The sequence below is a fragment of the Galleria mellonella genome, unplaced genomic scaffold (genome assembly GCF_026898425.1).
Source record: "Galleria mellonella isolate WM207_F2 unplaced genomic scaffold, CSIRO_AGI_GalMel_v1 utg63, whole genome shotgun sequence".
Classification (NCBI taxonomy): Eukaryota; Metazoa; Arthropoda; class Insecta; order Lepidoptera; family Pyralidae; genus Galleria; species Galleria mellonella.
The window spans coordinates 3941674-3964498 of NW_026442130.1; the positions used below are offsets into that span (position 1 = coordinate 3941674).

Genomic DNA, 22825 nt, shown 5'->3' on the forward strand with positions numbered 1-22825 from the left:
TAGCTTACAACTATTATTAAATGCTTAACAACTAACAAGTAAAGCCACCATATCCATAAGCAGATCCAGCAGCACGACTCATTTTATATATTTATAGATATTTCGTACAAAAACAATTGGAGTATTAAAATTAATATCGACCTGGTCACTGCAGCTATTTATAATTTTACAGAACCTTACTATTGGAAAATTACTACCCAGAACAGTTCTTCTAAATGGAGGTATTAGCGGAGTTATAGGTCCACGAGGCAATCTAGAAGGGACTCGCAATTTTATAAGGCTTAGTAACTGAGGACAATGTAATTTATGTTTTTTTTTTATACCACTGAGGTGGCAAACAAGCATAGGGCCCACCTGATGGTAAGCGGTTACCGTAGCCTATGAACGCCTGCAATACCAGAGGTATTACGCGCGCGTTGCCGACCCTGAAGAGGGGGGAAAGGAATTGTTAGTAATGGAGAAAAAAATCCCATTGCTTGCTATACACCCAACCAGGTCGACCTCCTTGTGGTTCCCCTTGGAAACTATCATGGCTAATTCCTGATGAATTCATTATGATGGGCTAACTGGCCTGTTTTCATTCTCATCTATCATCCTTCACTGGTGCTCCGCCAGCGTATTCCGTTAGCGCAGGCGGGGTTACCAATCCATTATCACCAAAAAAAAAAATATTGCGCTTTAGAAATCAATGGTATACCAATAATCTGTACCACACCCGTTAACTTCACAAAAATGTCACATAAACATATGGCATTGTCACAAATTAACCGAGCATGTCAGTGACAATATTAAATTAAGCTTATTGAATGAACACCATTATAACGTGACCTCTTAATAACAATACAATTTCAACACACAATAAGAGTTAAAATACTGAAAACTCGTGCTACTGTGGTCATTTACTTTTAAATAACTCTATATAATAGCCATGAATTACGTTAAAATCAATTGAATGTTATTTTACAACGGATCTACCATGAAATGAAATTCCGAAATTTCGGACTCAATTTCGTGTTTTTGTTTATACCAAAATTGGACCAATAAATGAAGTTTAACATTTCGTTCGTCATACATCCTTCCATACAATATTTCCGAACTATTATGTAATTTTAACATCAAATTTCTGTTTCGTTTGGCTCCGAAATTTCGGAAAACATTTCATGGTAGGCCCTCAGATTAAAAAGGATATTAGAGGAGGTAATAAAATTTTTTAAAAAATCTGTTTTATTATCCACGATTTATTTTTAAACATATATTTATTTATTTACACATAATGTAGAATGAGATAGCAACGTCGGATGTCTCATTCCAACTCACGAACTCGCTAGCGATGTCGATTCCATTAACGAATTCGTTTGCCACTTGTCTAGAGAGCCAGGTCAGTAAGCCTATCGTAATAAATACACCTGGAATTCAGCACGATGGGTTCTAGGGAGCACCACCTGGAGGTCGACCTGACGGGGTATATTGCTAGCAATGGGACTGGTAGTCCGCATTACTAACGACCCCCCCCCCCTTGAAACTACTATTTGGGATAGAGGACTTCGGCTACTTCAGTTTAGATACTATAATATATATAGATTATTATACAGATAGATTCACCAGAAGGAGACTTTGTACAAAAGTCGATTGCTTGGGTACCTCTGTCCCATTCGTGTTTCAACCGTGAAGCAGCTGTGTTTGCATGGCTGTGTTTCGGTTTGAAGGGTGGGATATGGCGTGAATTTACTAGGTACAGAGGAATAACACCTGAGTCCTCAGGAATGGCAACGCATGGGGAGTATCATGGGCGAAACAGTATACTCTGTTATGTCCATGGTACTGCTCATGTCTATAGGCGACGGTTACCACTTTCCATCAGGTGGGCCGTCAGCTTGTTTGCCATTCTAAGTTGTATAAAAAAAAAGATTCCGTTCACACGAACAAAATGGCGAGCGTAATCATGTAGAATAAAAAATTACTTTATCCCCGAAGGGATAAAATAATATTATTTTAATACACACAGTTTCAATACTCAGTCGACGTCGTTGCATTATAAAAATTGTTATAATTACGCACAATAATCACATCTAATAACTGAAAATTATATACGTTGTGGCAATATACTACATGTATATATGTATTTGTAGACCTTGGCATCTTCATTATAATAATAGCTTAATAATAACATACTTATATGTATTATATGTAGGTATGTTACAATGACTATCTATAACTATTATATATTTATTTATTTATATAAACTTGAATGCACACTGTGAATAGGTATATGTACTTTTGGCAGACTTAACACCGGCTGGTATTCTCTACTAGTCAACCCTTGAGGGAACAGAGAAATAGGTAAATAGGAACAGTAACCGTCGCCTATAGACATGAGCAGTACCATGGACATAAACAGAGTATACTGTTTCGCCCATGATACCCCCCATGCGTTACCATTCCTGAGGACTCAAGTTTTATTCCTCTGTACCCAGTAAATTCACGCCATATCCCACCCCTCAAACCAAAACACAGCCATGCAAACACAACTGTTTCACTGTTTTTTTTTTATTGGATGATAATGGAATGGTAACCCCACCCGCGCTATCGGTAAACACTGGCGGGGCACCAGTGAAGGATGATAGGTGAGGAGATGAAGTAGGTCAGTTAGCCCATTGTGACGAATTCAACAAGAATTGTTCACAATGGTTTCCAGGGGGAACCACGTGGAGGTCGACCTAATGAGGCATATTGCTAGCAATGGGGCTGTCAAACTCCATTGCTAACACTCCCTTTCCCCCAACAAATAACTGTATTAGAGGAGTAAAAAATTATGACTCAAACAGAGTAAATATTTTACGAACTAGGTGTTATTTTGCGAAACTCCATAACTCTGGTTAGTTGTTTATCAAAGTAAACTTTATATTTATTGCCGTATTATGTTTTCAAATATTTTTTAGTTTGCTTAATAACACATAGCAATTTTTATTTATATAAAATATAATCTTTCAGACATATTACAACAATCAACACTGGACAGAGGACAAAGAGGTCTACTGCTCGAGCCATGTGCCCAAAATCGGACCTGGTCATCTGGACAACTCCTCTGTTGGCATCCGGAGTGCACTGAATGTCCCCAAAAGCAACAATTATGTCAACGAACAGATCAGGGGGCACGCGAGAAACAGTCACGATAATGAATGTAAGTAAATTTTTTTACAATTCATTCATTCATTTAGGTCGTTAACTGTTCACTGCTGGAAATAGGCCTGCTCCCATAAGAAGGGTTTTGCCAGAAGTTGCCACGCTTGGCTGGCGGTTTGATAACCGTAGTTAGGCTTTTGGTAATGTTTTAAGAGGAACGCTGCTGCCCATCCCTCGACAATTAAATTCCATTAGTCGTCTCTTATGACACCCACATGAAAGAAAGGGGTGACCCATTTTATGCCGGGATCACACAGTACTAATTACAATCTGCGAACAAAATGTATAAAAATTGTGTGGGGTAAGTGGGCATTTGCGTATTAAACACATACTGGCTGATGCTGTACAGTTTATTTACACGACTTTAGAGGGTAATATCATTTTACTTCCATCGGGCGGTAATTTTCTTTTATTTCGATAACCTCTATGTTTGACCCATAATTAGCTCAATATACTAATAATGTTGTCACGATAAATTGAGTCGTTCTTACGTGAAACATTAATAATAGTACACAAACAGACAAACACATAAACAGGAAAAAATTGCAAAAACCACCGTTTACAGTTTAATATCGTATGTATTATTTTTTAAGATAAATTTTAAAATAATGTTTGATATAAAAGACATGAGTGGCCAAAATGTATGTAATTATCTAAAGTAAAAACATTGCATTACAATTGCATATATTTTGCTCTCCCATTGGATATAGTTGCGTCCATAAGAAAAAACATAAATTGTAAAAAAAAATTAGGTGTATATTGTATAGTATCGAACATTATTACTGACTCAATATAATAGGAGAGCAAAACGAATAAAATATGTATCGAAACGATTTTAATTTTCCTTGTATATATAATAAAATATCATCGTCACTTGTGGATCATCATCATCATCATTTCAGTCATTATCCGTCCACTGCTGGACATAGGCCTCCCAAATAGACTGCCATAAGGAACGGTCCTGAGCCACCTGCATCCACTGACTTCCTGCAATATATTTGAGGTCGTCACTCAATCTAGTGAGGAGACGTCCGACGACGGATGCGCAAACGCTTGTGTTCCTACACTTACGCATACGGGGCACTCACGCCATGCCACTCAAGAATCTTTCTTCCCCATCAGTTGTCTTTTCTTCGAGCTATGAAACCAGCCCATTACCACTTTAGCTTGCTTATTTTTCGAGCTATATCCGTTACTTTGGTTCTGTTGCGGATATCCTCGTTTTGAATTCTATCACGCAAAGAAACTCCGAGCATAGCCCTCTCTACAGCCCGGTGATTAATTTGAAACTTTTGCATACGGGCAATCATGTAGGATCAAGTCTCGATTCCATAAGTCATCACTGGCAACACACATTGGTTAAAGACCTTCGTCATCAAACTTTAAGGTATCATTGTGGGTTTCTCCGTACCTTTTTTTACATTTTACTTTCCTGTTATATCGTAATGATAAAAACGTATTTTATCATGCCAAGCTACGGGTAATTGTAAAAACACCAATGAGGTACCAATAGGCGATAAAGAGAGCAAAATGTATGCAATTAGGTAAATAGAGACATGTTCGGTTTTAGTGACGGTATCGTGAACGTATATGGAAACTTAAATACGTCTTCATATATGTAACTTGAATATTTAAATATAATAGGCGCTTATCTTACAATATAGTACAATATTACAGTCACAATATAATAGAAAATTAAACTATAAACGACTAGGTTTTAACCGCGACTTCATCCGCATGACCTGGTTATATTCACTGACCGGGAGAAAAAGTAGTCTGTCTTTCTCCATCTCATAAATACATGTGTACCAAATTTCCCAGTGGTTGGTTAGGATGCCAAGAATTAACAAACAAACTCACTTTAATATTTATAATATTATTAAAGATTATATGAAGATACAATAAATTATGTGATGTAATACATAATGGTATCGTATACACGACACAATATCACTACAATTGCATATATTTTACTCTCCTATTGTATCGTAACGATAAAATTATGCGATATCATACCGTGTTAAAGTAAGTTATAAAAATAATAAATATAGATAATTGAGATGGAAAACTTAGCTCTGTAGCTACAAACACTTTTCGAAATGTGAACACAAACTAGAGATTGTAAATTCCGTTTAGAAAAAGCTATAAATAATTTCATATCAGTGTTTGCTTTATAAATCATAATATATAGAAAAGTAAGCACTAATTAAAATCTTATCATATATTATACTAAAAATGTACCTTAAAATTGATAAGTAAAATAATAATTTAATATACATGGTCCTTTTACACTACTTACTTGACTACATTAATACAACCGTATCTATTTGTATAAGTCTGTGAATGGAGCTTCATCTCTTATGTCCTTTATGTATTTATTTTTGGACTCCGAATAGATCTTATATCTTTATGGAATGCAATGATTCGTTCCTAATATTATGAATGTGAAAATGAGTTTCTTTATTTGTTTGTTTGTTATCTCATAGCGCCTTTACAGTTCAACCAATCGTCTACAAACATATACATACTATTTGTGATGGGGAAGGACATAGGATACTCTAATATTTATCCCGGCCAAGCATCATATATCGGTAACGCGAAAGCGCGAGTAAAAAGCTAGTAAACAAATAAAAAACATCTTAAAATTCACACTTTTTAATTTTACCAAAAAAAAACATACAAAATTTTTATGTTGATAAAATTCAAATTGTTTCGTTTCTAAAAGTTGTAAATTTTATAAAAATAAGCGTTTGAATTTAAAATCAACGAAATTAAAGAGAACAATAGGTACCAAAATTACAATAATATCATGCGCGCGCAGGCAGGTACAAGAAAAATGAAATCGTGCGCTCTTTTATAGGCTATCAGATCTTATGTTTTGTCCAGTCATTGTACGAGTTAAAACCACTGAAGGCCGCCAATTGTTTCGGTCCATTGTGATACAACTCAAGCGAGGTGGTAAGGAAATGAACTGGAACTTTGTCCAACTATTTATATATCCGATTCGTATTAGCTGAGAATAATGTTAATAATGAAACATAATGGCTTTGGTTTGAATGGGGATGAGTTAAAATGAATACAACAGGGAAATTACTGAATACAGAAGAACAACACCATATTTCTTAAGATTAGCAACGCATAAAAAGTATTATGGGCGTCACAGCATATACTGTGATGTTCATGGGCTGTTTATATTTTTAGGCGACGTTTGTCTGTTTTATCGTCAGCATGTTTGCCATTATAATGGCAATATCATTAAAAAAGAAGTATTTTTAGAAGAGCAACATATATTTAAATTTGGAACTTACTACATTTTTAATTTGCAATAGTTTTTTTGTTCCCCAAAGATGCAGTTTCCGCCCGCGCCGCGCTGTTAGAAAATTAATATAAAACCAACACTGGAATAGACTCCGTTGAATACAAAAGATATATAATATCTTAAAGTAATCGATAAATTGAAAATCACTTGTTTAAATTGAAGCATTTGTCTTTCATTGTTTCTGCCTACCCTAATTAGGGAGACATGCGTGACTGATATGTATGTATGTATACGTGAATGATATGAAAGTCACATAAAAACCATCATTAAGATTTTTTTATACAACTTAGAATGGCAAACAAGCTGACGGTCCACCTGATGGAAAGTGGTAACCGTCGCCTAACATGAGCAGTATTATGGACATAACAGAGTATACTGTTTCGCCCATGATACCCCCCATGCGTTGCCATTCCTGAGGACTCAGGTGTTATTCCTCTGTACCCAGTAAATTCACGCCATATCCCACCCTTCAAACTGAAACACAGCCATGCAAACACAGCTGCTTCACGGTTGAATTACCAATGTATAAAGTATATGAACTTAAATCTCACTAACACCTCATACCTACATATGAATAAAGAAAACATCAAACCTACAAGAATCCAGTCGGATTTCCGAAGAAGGCGCAGAAAGTTGAAATTCGACACATTTCGGCCGCGTTCGGGCTGACGAAAGGGACATGTCGTAAGAGTGAAAGAGAGGGGGAAACTTGTTGCAAAATAACCGACAACATTCCACCGGCTAAAGCCCACTGACCTAAAGCTCGTTGGGTTGGACCTGCGATTTGTACTTCGGAATGTTTTGGCACGTGTGCCTACCTATCTGCAATCATATTAAATAGTTTGGTTTAACAGCAGCACAGAATTCAAATCTTATACAAAAAATTTCCGTATTATATTCATTGCCATTAATATCCGAAACTGTACGACTGATTTTATTGAATCTTTATTTATTTATACTTTATTATACACAAAAAATTACAAACATATAATATAATTTATATTAAATAAACAGATGTACAACAGGCGAGCATAACTCTGTAAGAGTTCTCTTCCAGCAAACCCTGAGTGGAAAGGAACATTAACCAAACATTAAAACAAAATATTTACCAACAAAAGAAAATTTGTATATGTTTGCACGAACTTAAAAGATAAGATTTTTTATCCCGACGAAAGGCACTGTTTTTTTTTTTTTAATAATGAAAGTGCAATGGTAACCCAGCCTGTGCTTTGCTATTTAAAGGAGCACCAGTAAGAATGATAGATTAGTATGAAAGCAGAGGGCCTATCAGGAAATGTTTTTGAAATTTCAAGGCCGAAAGAAACACAAAATTGATGTTAAAATTACACAATACATACCATTTAAAAATGTTAAAATATCATTTCTTTGAACTTATATGATAGAATTTATGATAAACGAAATGTTAAGCTCCATTTACTGAGCCGATTTCGGTTATGAACAAGAACACGAAATTGAATCCAAAAATTCGGAACTTTATTTCATGGTAGACCCCCAGGCCAGTTGGCCCATCGTGACGATTTCACTATCATTTTTATAGTCCTTTCTGTTCTACCAGTAGACCTAAATCGTAGAACTGTAAGGATACAATAAATTAATCCCGATGGATTCTAAGGGAAACTGCGGAGGTCGAACTGATATTGCTAGCTATTAGGCCAATAATATTCGTTACTAACAATCCTATCTTCCGGGAGTAATATACTGCCATGTCGGTCCCGGCACGCAATAGGCCACTCCTTCCTTTCCTGTGGGTGTCGTAAGAGGCGCTACGGAACCTATAGTGGAGAGAATGGGCAGCAGCGTCCCTTTTAAAACATCTGTAAAAGCCTAACTGCGGTTGCCAAACCGCCTGCCTAGTTGGCAACTACTGGCAAAACTCCATATATGGAGAAAGCTTATGTTCAACAGTGGCTGAAATAATAATAATAATAAAAAAATAATACACTAAAGTAGAAGTTAGAAGGATATATCTTCTCTTATATATACATATTTTTTATACCTCTTGTATATTTTTTTTTAATGGGTGATAATGGAATGGTAACCTCGCCTGCGCTATCGGGATACACTGGCGGAGCACCAGTGAAGAATGATAGGTGAGAATGAAGCGGATCAGTTGGCCCATCGTCACGAATTCAACAAGAATTGTTCACGATGGTTTCCAGGGGGAACCACGTGGAGCTCGACCTAATAGTGCTAGCAATGGGTCTGTCAAACTCCATTGCTAACAATCCCTTTCCCTCACCTCTTGTATATTATACAGCCGTATGATCTCAGCATAGAATGGATCGTAATAAATTGTTTCGTAAGAGGCGACTAAGGGAATTTAATTGTCGAGGAATGGGCAGCAGCGTCCCACTTAAAACGTCACCAACGCCTAACTGCAGTTGCCAAACCGCTTGCCTAGTGTGGCAACTACTGGCAAAACCCCCCAAGGAGGGGATCTATGTTCAGCAGTCGACAGTCGACGGATAATGACGATGATGATGATATCCCTCTCTTATGGAGGAAGACCAAGTAACCAGCAGTGGAACATTAATAAATACTCGTAGTTAAGGCAAGTCAAGGCCATAGTAACTATTTATGGTCATTTTACTTTTTATAGTGTTGTGATAATGTTGCCACATACGCGCGCAAACTAAATTTGTATTTCATAACATAACGCTGGAAATTGCGTGATCAATTTTGCTGTTTCATTACATTTTAATTGTAGAAAAAAAAAACTAATGGCATGTTTCTATCAAGTATGTGGCTATTTGCTATAAATGGTGTGTAGCCAGACTTTGTACAAAAGTCGATTGCTTGGGTACCTCTGTCCCATTCGTGTTTCAACTGTAAGGCAGCTGTGTTTGCATGGCTGTGTTTCGGTTTGAAGGGTGGGATACGGCGTGAATTTACTGGGTACAGAGGAATAACATCTGAGTCCTCAGGAATTGCAACGCATGGGGGTATCATGGGCGAAACAGTATACTCTGTTATGTGCATGGTACTGCTCATGTCTATAGGCGACGGTTACCACTTCCCATCAGGTGGGCCGTCAGCTTGTTTGCCATTCTAAGTTGTATAAAAAAAAAAACAAATGTTGCATTCACATGTGTTTTTAATTCCAAAAGAAAGACATTTTCAATTAGTCATATTTTTACACGACTACCCAAAAAAAAAGTAATGTTATCAGTGTTTGTGTATCTAAGTGTCTTTATTCAACCATTATTCTTAAATGCCTGAACAGTTTTAAATGTGTTTGGTACCGTTGGAATACTCACTTCATTCAATTTGACACTAGCTATAACTTTTTTGTATGTTAAAAAAACAAACTATTTATATGTATTATATAAATAGTTTATTTCTTGCTGGGATAGTTTTTTTTTTTTTTTTATTGGATGACCATGGTATGGCAACCCCGCCCGCGCCAACGGGATACGCTGGCAAGGCACCAGTGAATAGTGATAGATGAGAATGAAACAGGCCAGTTAGCCCATCATGATGAATTTGTCTGGAATTAATCATGATAGTTTCCAGGGGGAACCGCGAGGAGGTCGACCTGGTTGGGTATATTGCTAGTAATGGGATTCTCAGTCTCCATTACTAACAATCCCTTTCCCCTCTGCTGGGATAGTTGTCTCCTAATAACCTGTCCTGTTCTATAAGTAAGGACACACGGATGTCCGACTTAGCTTTTAAACTTTAGACTTTTTTAAAGTTTAGACTTGACTTCAACTTAATCGTCGTTTGTTTTACTTCAATAAATAAAATATTTTTTTATTGCAAACGTCAAAGTCTAAACTGATTTCGATTATTCTTTTTTTAATTGAATAAGTTAAGGGGAAAAGAGTTTGTTAGTAATGAGGTGTAACTGGCCCATTGCCAATAATACACCCTACCCGGTCGACCTCCACATGGTTCCCCTGTGAAACCATCATGGTTAATTCTAGTGAAATTCGTCACAATAGGCTAACTGACCTGCTTTCATCGTCACCTATGAACCCTCACTGGTGCCCCGCCAGCGTATACCGATATCGCAGGCGGGGTTACCATTCCATTATCACTACAAAAAAATCAAAAAGTTTACTCCAACGTTGATTTTATACCTAATATCTTCTTATATACTCAAGGTTTAAGTTAGGTTTGTGCAACAATTCTCAAATGATTTTACGTATTCCATTCTCAAACCTGCCTTAAGCCTTAATGACCAATTATTTAAGTACATGTATTTTATGGTATTTAAATGTCGAAACACAGCTGTTGGTATAAAAACTATCACCTACTTTGAACACGTATACACACTTAACTAGTATGTAACTTATGGGTACAGTGGTCATCGACACCATTCTATTGGGGTATTAGTAATAAGGAACTATCAACTTTAACGTTCACTATATTAAGTATATTTTCCTCTGCACCGCATATAACTAGATTTATTTATGTGTTTATCAAAAGATTAGGGTTATTCCGCAGTAATAATTAATACACTTTACCAATGGATTTGTGAGATGAACGATTTAAAGATGTTATTTTGAAATTTTTACAACTTAAGACAACATTAAGCTAATATATGAATTCATGGTTCGTATGAATGAGTGTGGCAGTATTGGAATTATTTAGAACATTTTCTTAAATAATAAATCAGAAATAAGAAAGTATAGAGGGAGACTTTGTACGAAAGTCGATTGCTTGCCTCTGTCCCATTCGTGTTTCTACCGTGAAGCACTTGTGTTTGCATGGCTGTGTTTCAGTTTGAAGGGTGGGATATGGCGTGAATTTACAGGGTACAGAGGAATAACATCTGAGTTCTCAGGAATGGCAACGCATGGAGGGTATCATGGGCGAAACAGTATACTCTGTTATATCCATGGTACTGCTCATGTCTATAGGCGACGGTTACCACTTTCCATCAGGTGGGCCGTCAGCTTGTTTGCCATTCTAAGTTGTATAAAAAAAAAAGAACCCGCAACTGATCACGCGAACCATGTACATAAAGTATCCTGTGTATTAAGTTACAATAATTTACTTGTGTATAGATTGTCTACGTAAAGATGGCACGCCACTCAAACTATTTATTTTAATGAATGTGATCAGATAAAGATGTAGTGCTCTGTTTGTGTTTGTGAAGAAACTTCTTGAGTTCGGGCCCGGCCAGAGAGTATTTTTATTATACCACGAAGGTGGAAAGTAAGTATATAGCCTGTCTGATGGTAAACGGTCACTGTAGCTTATGGACGCCTGTAACACTGGGAGTGTCACATGCACATAGCCGACTCTGACAGAACAATATACCGTTTTTGAAGAACTCTTATTATATTCCTTGGTCAAATCTTTATGTATATATGTTTACTTGCACATTTTTAATTCTTTGGATTTTGGAGGTGCCTGCCATGTTAACGTAGATAATCTAAACACGAATAAATTATTCTAACTTAATACACAGGATATCTTATGTACATATTCCACGTGAGCAAAATTGCGGGATATAGCTATTTTATAATTTCTGATTTATCATTTAAAAAAATAAAATAATTTTAATCATTCCAGCTGTTGAAAGTATGATTGAGTAACAAACATGTATAAACATCTTTAGCAACATTCTTATTTATAATAAGTAGTGTTTGAAATTTACAAATAATCCTTACATTTTCACATTTCAGTAAACTTGAATTTCACTAATTAAAAAAAAATGTAAAATCGATTTAAAAACCGAATAGGTCACGCGATAGAGATTTTGTTAGTTCTAGTTAACCAATAATTAAAACATTAATTATTTATACAATAAAACAAAGAATAACTAGTTTATTTACTAGATACCAGTTAGGTAATTCTGAATGCACGTTGTTTGCCTTGAGTATATATATAATATGTAAATAGAGTAATAATTAATCGCAAACCATCTGAGAATTTAACATTGGACCGCGCGGCGTAATTGTAGATAAAACATTTTGCAAATAAGCGGATATTACTCAATCCTTATCCACACTAATTATAATTTGTATAATTTTGTATACATATATACAAAAAAGTATGTATATTATTAAAATTATTCTATTATACTTAGAATTCCAACAGCAACTACGAGGGGCATACAACTAGCCGTGTACTCCCGGCATAGAATAGGGTAACCCTTCCATTCCCATGAGTGTGGTAAGAGCTAACAAAAGTAGGGCGAAATATAGGCAGTAGCGTCCCTCTTAAAACGTCCTTCCGTTAGACCGCATTCAAAGTCGGGCAGCTCGAATTGTTGACGATTGGCGCCTTACTGTCCGGCTCGATCCACTGAAACTGCGTAGAGATGTTGCATCTCTGTGCATCTTCTATCGAATTTATCATGGGGAGTGCTGTGAGGAATTGTTCGGATTGATACCTGCTGCTGATTTTCACCATCGTACAACCCGCCATAAACTAAAATTTCATCCCAACCATCTGGACGAGTGGCGGTCCTCCACCGTGCGTTTTTCAAGGCACTTTCTTCCACGCACAACCACTCTCTGGAATCAACTTCCAGCAGTAGTATTTTCGAATCGATACGACAACATAACCTTCAAGAAAAGAGCATATTCCTTTTTAAAAGGCCGGCAGCACACCGCAATGCCTTTGGTGTTGTGGGTAATCGTGAATCGCATGCTCGTTTGCCCCCTGTGTTGTAAAAAAAACATCTCTAAAGCCTTATTTCGGTTACCAATCCGCCTGCCAAACGTGGTAACTACTGGTAAAACCCCCCATGGGGGAAGCTTATATTCAGCAGTGGGCATTTAAAGGCTGATATGATGAGGATAAAATACGAGGGAGTGGGGAGAGATTGTTAGTAATAGGGTAGACCCCATAGCCCCACTGCTAGCAATATACTCTATTAGGTTGATCCCCACTCAATTCTCCCTGGAAACCATCGTAGTTAAATCTTTGATAAATTCGTCATGATAGGCGAACTGACATGCTACCACCATCTTCATCTATTATCACTCACTAATATTTACCATTTTATTATCATCCATTTAATAATATGAAAATTACGAATGAGGGAAGGCAGACCTGGACACCTCCAGGGAGAATCGTGGTAAATTCCCGATGAATTCGTCACAATGGACCGACTCATCAAACACACTAGTACGCTGCCATCATATACCAATTTTTTTCATATTATCCATACAGACGTATATTACCCTGTCTGTGCTAATCGACCCATAAAATACACTACCAATCAGGGGGAAGGAAAAGGGAGGAAAATTATAATCATAGAAATCTAAGTATGTAATATACCCTCTCAGGACAACCTCTGCTGATATTTTCCCTCACAAAAGAGGGCCAGTAGTTGCCACGCTTGGTAGGCAGGTTGGCAACCGCAGTTAGGCTTTGTGATGTTTTAAGAGGTACGCTGCCCATTCGTCAACCATCAAGTTCTATTAGTCGCCTCTTACGACACCCATAGGAAAGGAAGGGATGGCCCATTCTATGCCGGGATTGCACGGTTTTGACTAAAAATTTGACTAAAAGTTGAAAGGTTGTCTGGAAGAGATTGCTTAGCGATAAGGCCACCTTTTTATATCACTTCTCATTAATATTTATTATATTTCTTATTTTTCCTTTTACTTGGTGCAATAAAGTTTAAAATAAATTAATATATTTATAAAATAAATTTGTGACTATTTTCTGTGTGTGATTTTCAGCATTTACAGCATCGGTGCAATCGCAAAGAAAAGTCAAGAGTGACACTTCTACCGAGATAAATAATCACTCTTGACTTTCCTTTTAAACTTTTATGTTTAGGGCGTGGTGAATCGAATCAAATTCATTACTGTCACTATGTCACTACATAAACTGATGACACGTCTGTACACGCCCAAACGTCACACACACTCACACATTTGAGCCGAACAATATGCGTTATTTTTCTATACTGTTATATCTATTTGCGACAGAGAGAGGATGAGGTCAACTCAAGAGAGAAGCAGGAAGTGGCCATGTAAGAAGTAGTACTAATGATATTTATAATCGTACTGTGATAAAAATCTTTATCATGTTTAAATTGTGTCGTTGGTATCACAGTTTACCAGCAGCTTTAAAGCTTGATATAGCAACATTAAGCTTTAAAGCTTGATTGACACTAAAAATAACGATTTTTGTGTCAATCAGATACATCTGAAATTTGTAGCAAAATTTTTATTTCTTATTTTTACGTTTTTATTATTAAAAAATAATTACAATATTTCTAGTTATTGGTCGAATTAAGTTATTGGTTTAATTGAGAATGTTTATTTTTTTTCTAAAGATAAAGTAATTAAAGTATTATAATCATCTGCCTTTAACTGTCCACTGCTGAACAGAAGCATCCTCCTTGAGGGGTTTTACTAGTAGTTGCCATGCTTGGCAAGCAGATTGGCATTCGCAGTTAGGCTTTGGAGATGTTTTAAGAACGACGCTGCTGCCTATCCTTTGACCATTAAATTCCCTCAGTCGCCTTTTACGACAACCGTGGAAAAGGAAGGGGTAGCCTATTTTATATAGGCCACTTCTTTCTTTTCCTGGGTGTCGTAAAAGGCAACTAAGGGAGGGCATGTCTCTCTACATTTACCAGAGGCAGACTTTGTACAAAAGTCATTTGCTTGAGTACCTCTGTTTCATTCGTGTTTCAACCGTGAAGCAGTTGTGTTTGCATGGCTGTGTTTCAGTTAAAAGGTGGAATATAGCAGTGAATTTACAGGGTACAGAGGAATAACACCTGAGTCCTCAGAAATGGCAACGCATGAGGGTATCATGGGCGAAACAGTATACTCTGTTATGTCCATGGTACTGCTCATGTCTATAGGTGACGGTTACCACTTTCCATCTGGTGGGCCGTCAGCTTGTTTGCCATTCTAAGTTGTATAAAAAAACATAGATAGTTGTAAATATTTCAAGTTACGACCTTTTCTAAATTGGCTCACGTCTGGTTGTGGTCAGCGGCATTCTAGATTGTAACTATTCCCATACTCCGTTCATTATTCGCCTAATTTTCTCTAATAACTATTATCTAAAATTAATGTTATCTTAGAATAAGCATCGTATTATTTTATAAAGTTTTATATAAATAAATGTAGTTTGAATCTTCAATTTTTCTCTCACCAAGTATACTTGTATGAAAAGTTGGTATGAAAGGTAAAAAGAACAATAAAATATGACGTGGTTCAAAACCTTTACGTTATAATAGTTGGTAATGTCAAGGCAGGACGTTTACATGTCAATTCAATAGAAAAATAAAAGAAAAACCCCAGCAAGCGAGGAATTCCATAAGACAGACGTTAGAAACAATGTACAGACACAACAAAAACGCCTAATCCATAAAAACCCACATAGATGCTCATATTCATAATTAAACATCGTAATAACCGCTCGATAGAAACGAGATAAACATGCTTCGGCGCTCATACAAATAGTCTCTAATCACTCGATTACTATTCTATTGTCCGTATGCTGTAAAGAAACATGCAAGTCATACCGTACGTGTACTTGCGTGTTGTAAGTATAATTGGAATGTTGTCTTATATACAACTAAGATGGCAAACAAGCATACGGCCCGTATAGGCTACAGTAACCCTACCGTGGTACGAGGTGCCCCTATAATTTTAGAGTTGTTTACAGTTAGAATGTTATTTCATATAAGGATGAAAGACTCTTACTGTTGAATATATTTTTATATACAACAATAATGGCAAACAAGTAAAAGGCCCGTATAAGCTACTATAACCCTGTTCTGGCACGAGTTACTGCAACTTACTGGCATGAGGTACTTACAATAACAAGATTATCGACCTTTATAAAATATTGTTTTATATTTATACAAAAAAAAACGTAGTAAATTAACGTAGGACCCATATAGGCCACGGCAACCCTACAGTAGTATGAATTACTATAGACTATAAATACCTGAAATACCAGGGTTTTTGTAATGAGTGATAATGGAACGGTAATTGCGCCTGCACTATCGATATATACAAGTGAAGTATAATAGTTAATAAAGAAAGCAAACCAGTTAACCCATCTTGACGAATTCCGAAAAAAATAATCAAGATGATTTCCAGGAGGAATCCCGTAGAGGTCGACCTGTTAGGGTATATTGATAGCAATGAGCTGTTAAATCTCCATTACTAACAATCTCTTTTTTTCCAAAAATCAAGGTTCTCGGCCCTTACAGTCAAAATATTGTTTCATATATACCTAACAAACATACGACCCGTATAAACTATGATAACCCTACCGTTATACAAGTTACCATAGCCTATTAACGCCTTTAACGCTAGAGTTGTCCAACCTTACCTTGTTTTATAATTTATGTAAGTAGCCAACAAGCGTACAGCCTTTATAGGCTAAGGTAACCCTATTATGATACAAGTTACTGTAGCCCATGAACACCTGAAATAACAGAGAGCTATGAAGGTACAGCGACATTAGCACCTTTGTCCTCATAAATAACACGTGTTGCTTCATTAGTATATACTGAATAACGGTTAGGGATTGATGATTAATAGGGAAAGTCGTAGAGTCTCCATTAATAGTAATCAAACTTTAAATCAAATGTTGATAATTGTACGCATACAAATAGTAGAAAAATTTAAAATAGACCTCATTCTATTCTAGAGAATTCAGATGAGACTTTAAGAAATATATTTAAAAATGAAAAATATCTCAGCCTGACTAACATATATATTATGGAATTGTGTGTTTTTGTTAATAATAATATGACATATTTTGTTAATAAATCCGATATTCGAAATAATTTACGTAATAAATACAAATATGATATTTGTCTACCAACAATAAATAGTTATACATATGGAAGGAGTGCAATTGTAATGGGTATTAAAGTATTTAATCATCTTCCCTTAAACATTAAATGTCAGGATAAGCATATGTTTAAAATTAAACTCAAAGCCTGGCTTTTTGATAATGTTTTTTATAATTTAAATGAATACTTCAATCTTAAAACTCATTAAATTAATAATTAATAATAATTGACATGTAAGCGAAATTATGTTTATTTTATTTTAATTCGGTTATGATTATTCTTTGTCTTGTTAATTGTATTGTATAATATTTCATATTTATTTGTAATCAAGTAATGGTAATAGTATTGAATGTTTCGATGTTAATATAATTACCTGTTCTTAAATTGTTGCATGCCCGATAGGGTATAACTGTTGATACTGATGTCAAATTCAAAGCAATAGTTACTGCTATATGTATGTACACAGTTAGCAATAAAATTCTATTCTATTCTATTCTATTCTCCCCGTGAGGGGGATTTTGCCTGTGGTGGCCACGGTTGGTAAGCATGTTAACAACCACAGTTAGACTTTTGTGGTCTACAGTTCTTTAAACTGACGCAAATATGCCACAATCTTTTAGGCCAAAACTATGGCCATAACAAGATGTGTAGAACTAAATCTAAGTTTTAAATATATAAATAATAATATATTTATTTACTCTGATGACCAAGCGGCGTTACTTACACGTGACTCATGCGAAATTAAGTCAAAACTTACAAACAACTGCATAATATTATTAAATTACTTGGGTAGCTGAAATAACATTATCTTGAGACGGATTCCTAGTCACTCAAATATTCATGGAAATGAAATAGCTAACCAATTAGCATTGTAAGGGACAAAGAATACCCAAATAGGACCAATACCTTATTGTGACATACCCTTTGTGGCGTACCGTTCACTGCTAATTCCTACAATGATAGGAATTAGCGTTTTCCATAAGTTCACTTAGTTGCCTCTTACAACACCCATGGGTAAGGCAGGGGTGGCCCCTCCTATGCCACGATTACATGATATTCATTCACTTCATATGAGTATTTTAAATATAAAATAAAATTTGCTGTTTACTTCTGCTAAAAGATGTTGCTTTTCTTCAACGAATACTTTTTCCTTTTACAATTGTTTAAAACTATAGATGTATTTTTTTATATAAGTATTTAAATAATCTATTGTGCACTTGTACTCCCTCAACCTGAAGTTTTCTCATTCATAGTTCTAAAGTAAAGCAATTCAATATTAGTTTTATTTTGTGCCAGTACAATATATATCATTTATTTTTAATTTGATTGGAAAATATATCTTACCAGCTAATATTTTCTTAATCAACAGACACGTGTGGAAAGTTATTAATAATTCTTATAAGTTTTTAAAGTTAGTTAATATTATAGTTTTTGTACATGTCAGAAGCTTATAAAGTGAACATTTGTGTTCCAGTATCGCCGACTCGGACTACAAATGGCGGTAGTGTACACGCGTCGCCCGCGCGGGAACTGTCGCGCGACACGCCCGACTACCAATACGGGCGGTTCGACGCAAGCGCACTCCATATTGCGCATGCGCTTAAACAAACAGAGCTGCAGAAGGCTTACCACCGACCTAGGGAGAAACCCATTGACTGCTACTTGGTAAGTTATAGTTTTATTATTGAATACTAGCTGTACCCCGCGGCTTTATACGCGTGAATAACTACATAAATTATCCTACGTGCTAAGTTAGGATATAACCTATCCGTGTACCAAATTTCATTCAAATCCATTTAATAGTTTTTGTGTGAAAGTGTAACAAACATCCATCCACCCATCCGTCCGTCGTTAGAAACTTTTGTATTTATTATATTAATAGGATAGTCTAAACGGGAACACGAACTGGGGATAACGTGACATATAAGTACGTGACGTATTTGATAAGTTCTACAAGAGTATCTAAGAAGATGACGATAAGAAAATAGTCTTGGTAGGCACGGCAAAAAATTCGGGGCACAAACCCGATCATATTTTTGCTAAGAAAAATAAATCCTTTTCTAAGTGTTACTTTTGACTAAATTATTATTGTATTATATTTTCTTTAAAAACATATAAATGTTTATTTATTTATAAATATGTTGCTAGCATCCATAGGCTACAGTGACCGTTTACTATCAGACGGGTTATATGCTTCTTTGCCGCCTTCGTAGTGTAAAAAAAAACTTAATTTTTAAATTTATAAATTATTTACTAAATTGTAATATTTAATAATTGAAATTATCAAATATTTTAACATTTTATCATGAACTACTACAAAGTTCTTCGTTATAATTAAACAAGTTCTACCATTTCGTAGAAATAGCATAAGTAGGCGATGACAACACTCCGAATTAGGGATTACAAGTGAAGCAACCTTGAAGCAAACGCGAGCATATGCCTTGAGGACAATACATGTCAAATGTTACACGAAAAAGCAATGAGAATGATGGAATTGGAACATACTGAGCATATTAATCATATTCCATTGTGTATGGGCGTAGATATTATTGCAATATATACTTCTTGCTCGACACATTGCCAGATTGAATCCTTTTTTTTGCAATTTTGTGTAATAATTTTTCTGTTAAGAACCCAGCGCTCTAAAACCATTAAAAAAAAGCATAGTTTACCCAGCCCCGGGTGAGTGAATCTTTTCTATTAAAAATAAAATTAAATCCGTTCATAGGCACAAAAAAAATAACCGACAAATTCAAAACCACCTTCTTTTAAAAAGTTGGTTTTAGAATAAAATCTTATTTTATCCTACGAAAGTTTATATATTATATATTTGTTACCTAATCTAAGTCTGAAAAAATTTCAGTGAAATTTGGTACATAAACGAATCATGACTACAATTATTACGTTGTATACTTTTTGTCCTTATTTATAAAAGCAAAGCTGAAGTTCACAACTTGTTTGCTAATAAAGTAAAAATACTAAGAGTTCCAATTTTATATTGCGTATAAAGCAGGAGTGTTGCCATGCATTGCATTACAAATTATACCATTATTGATCAAGTGTTCCTATTTTGCGGTTTCGAAGGCAATTTCCAGTCATTTACATAAATGTCAACATTGGTCTAGGTTTCTATATAATTTTTCTGTATTTTATTGTATTTTTTTACACTAAATATGATGAAATTTTGAAGTTTCTTATTTATTATTTAAAATACTACTTAATTTGTGTGGTCCCGTCATAGAACAGGCCACCACTTCCTTTCCTGTAGCTGTCGTAACAGAGCGACTAAAGGAACTTCATGGTAAAAGGATGGGTAACAGCGTCCCTCTTAAAGCATCTCTAAAAACCTAACTGCGGTTGCTAAGCGTGGCAACTACTGGCAAGACTGCCCTTATGGGAAAGGCTTATTGTTCAACAAAAGACAGTTAACGGCTGAAATGAAAAACCACTTTAAAAAAGGATTATCAATTTGTTTATATTCTGTAGGTATGCACCAATTTTCTATTAATTTTTTTAGTAAACTTTGTTGGAATTATTAGTAAAACACTCTCATTATGAATAAAATCAGTAACAAATCAAAGCAGTCATACAAATAATTAATTTTTGATTGGTATCTACCACAATTGGACATCAGCAGACTGTGTTATAGTCAAGTTGATTATATGTTTGTTTATATTTTCATTAAATTGTTTTGACACAGAATAAAAACTATGAATATACATACATACATACATATCTGTCACGCCTGTCTCCCATTAGAGTAGGCAGAAACAATGGAACGCCAAATGCTTCGATTCAAACAAACCTCTTTCGCTTCTTCCACATTCATCAATCTTTTCATACACGCTCGCCGGTTACGGGTACTTTTAATTTGGCCCTTCTTCAGCACGTCGCCTATTTGGTCGACATACGTCCGTCTAGGGCGGCCCCTACCGACATCGCCATTCATTCTTGCTCGATAAATCTCTTTCGTAATTCTTCTTTCATCCATCCTCTCCAAATGACCAAACCAACGCAACATTCCTTTTTCGATTTTTGTCACTACATCGTCTTTCAGTCCACACTTCTCTCTAATCACATTATTTCTTACTCTATCTTTTAAAGTAATACCACACATACTTCTCAAATATGTAGCCATATAGTCCTGGTATAGAATAGGCCACTCCTTCCTTTCCCATGGGTGTCGTAAAAGTCGACTAAGGTAGGCCGAGGGATGGACAGCAGCGTCCCTCTTAAAACATTTTCAAACCCTAACTGCGGTTGCCAGTCCGCCTGCCAAACATAACAACTACTAGCATAACCCCCCCAAGGGCCTACCCCTTATGTTCAACGGTGGGCAATTAAAGATTGATATGATAATGATGAAAAATTATGAAATAAAAAAAAAAACTAATCACTATTTGTTTATTCTAACCTTTCCTAAGAACGAAATACCGCTTTCCTGCTCCACTGTTCATCTCAAAGCTTGACTGATAAAGAATGCTACTTGCATTAAATATTTTACTGATCTAGGTGTTATCTTGCGAAAGTCCAAATCACTGGTTATTGTAATTATTTTGTTTAATTCCGTTACAATTATATTCGTCATAGTCGTAGAATACTGACGGATCTGACAAATATTACATATAAAGATCCGTCAGTATTCTACGACTATGACGATATGTGTGACTGCCAACATTAGAAGATTGACCATCACTATTACTGCCAGAAATTTCATAACCTTCCATATTAACCATCAATCTCCGACGGCCATTTTGTTCACGCACGTTTTGCTACACATGTTTCATCTCTAAACGAGGCATCCTTAGGTAAATTGTAAGATCCCTGCTCGAAGCCTAGTTTTAACCATTCGGTATTCAAACTGCGAAACTAAACTTACTACTAACATTAAGTCCGCCTTTTGCACCATATTTTCATATTGTCAGTAAAGTTATTCAAAATAAATATAAAAATAATATTAAGGGCTTAATGCATTAGAATATAAACGTATCCTGTTATGTATATACCAAATAATCCACACACATCGTATGTACAAAAGAAATTGAAGTTCTGATATCTTAGTATCTGAAGATCTCGCATTCCTGTCCCTTGGAGTAGAACCGATCGCGTGTGCTCGAGAAATCCAAGGCAATATTTTGTCACAAGACAAAAGCGGACAGCGGTATTTATTTTTATCCGTCTAAATAGCTATAAAAAGACTAATATTTTTCGAATATACTCGTATGTAAGATGTCATATTATTAGCCTTAATTAATGTCGAATTTAAGTACTCGTAAATATAAATTACATAAACAGATCATATCAGCCGTAAACTGTACACTGTTGATCTAATAAATCTTCCCCATAAGGGGAGTTTTGCCAGTAGTAGCCATGTTTGGCAGTCGGGTTAGCAACCGTAATTAGGCTTTTAGTGATATTTTCAAAGAAATGCTGCAGCCCATTCGTCGATCATTAAGTGACATAAATAGATATTTATAAAATGCTATCTTTTTGTCATATTCACTTATAAATGAACATATTTTTATTAATAAACAAAAAGCAACAACAATGTAATTTTGGAA

The 22825-nt window shown here is 35.6% G+C and overlaps 1 protein-coding gene across 1 annotated transcript in view; it reads left to right on the top strand.

Moving 5' to 3' along the window:
* The window catches only part of LOC113521811 (hillarin), an 87887-nt gene that overhangs the window by 25759 nt on the left and 39303 nt on the right, over positions 1 to 22825 (top strand). The window contains exons 3-4 of the mRNA XM_031909908.2: positions 2992 to 3181; positions 18739 to 18929. Of these exons, the coding sequence (XP_031765768.2) occupies positions 2992 to 3181; positions 18739 to 18929 (381 nt within the window). The remainder of the gene's footprint in view (positions 1 to 2991; positions 3182 to 18738; positions 18930 to 22825) is intronic.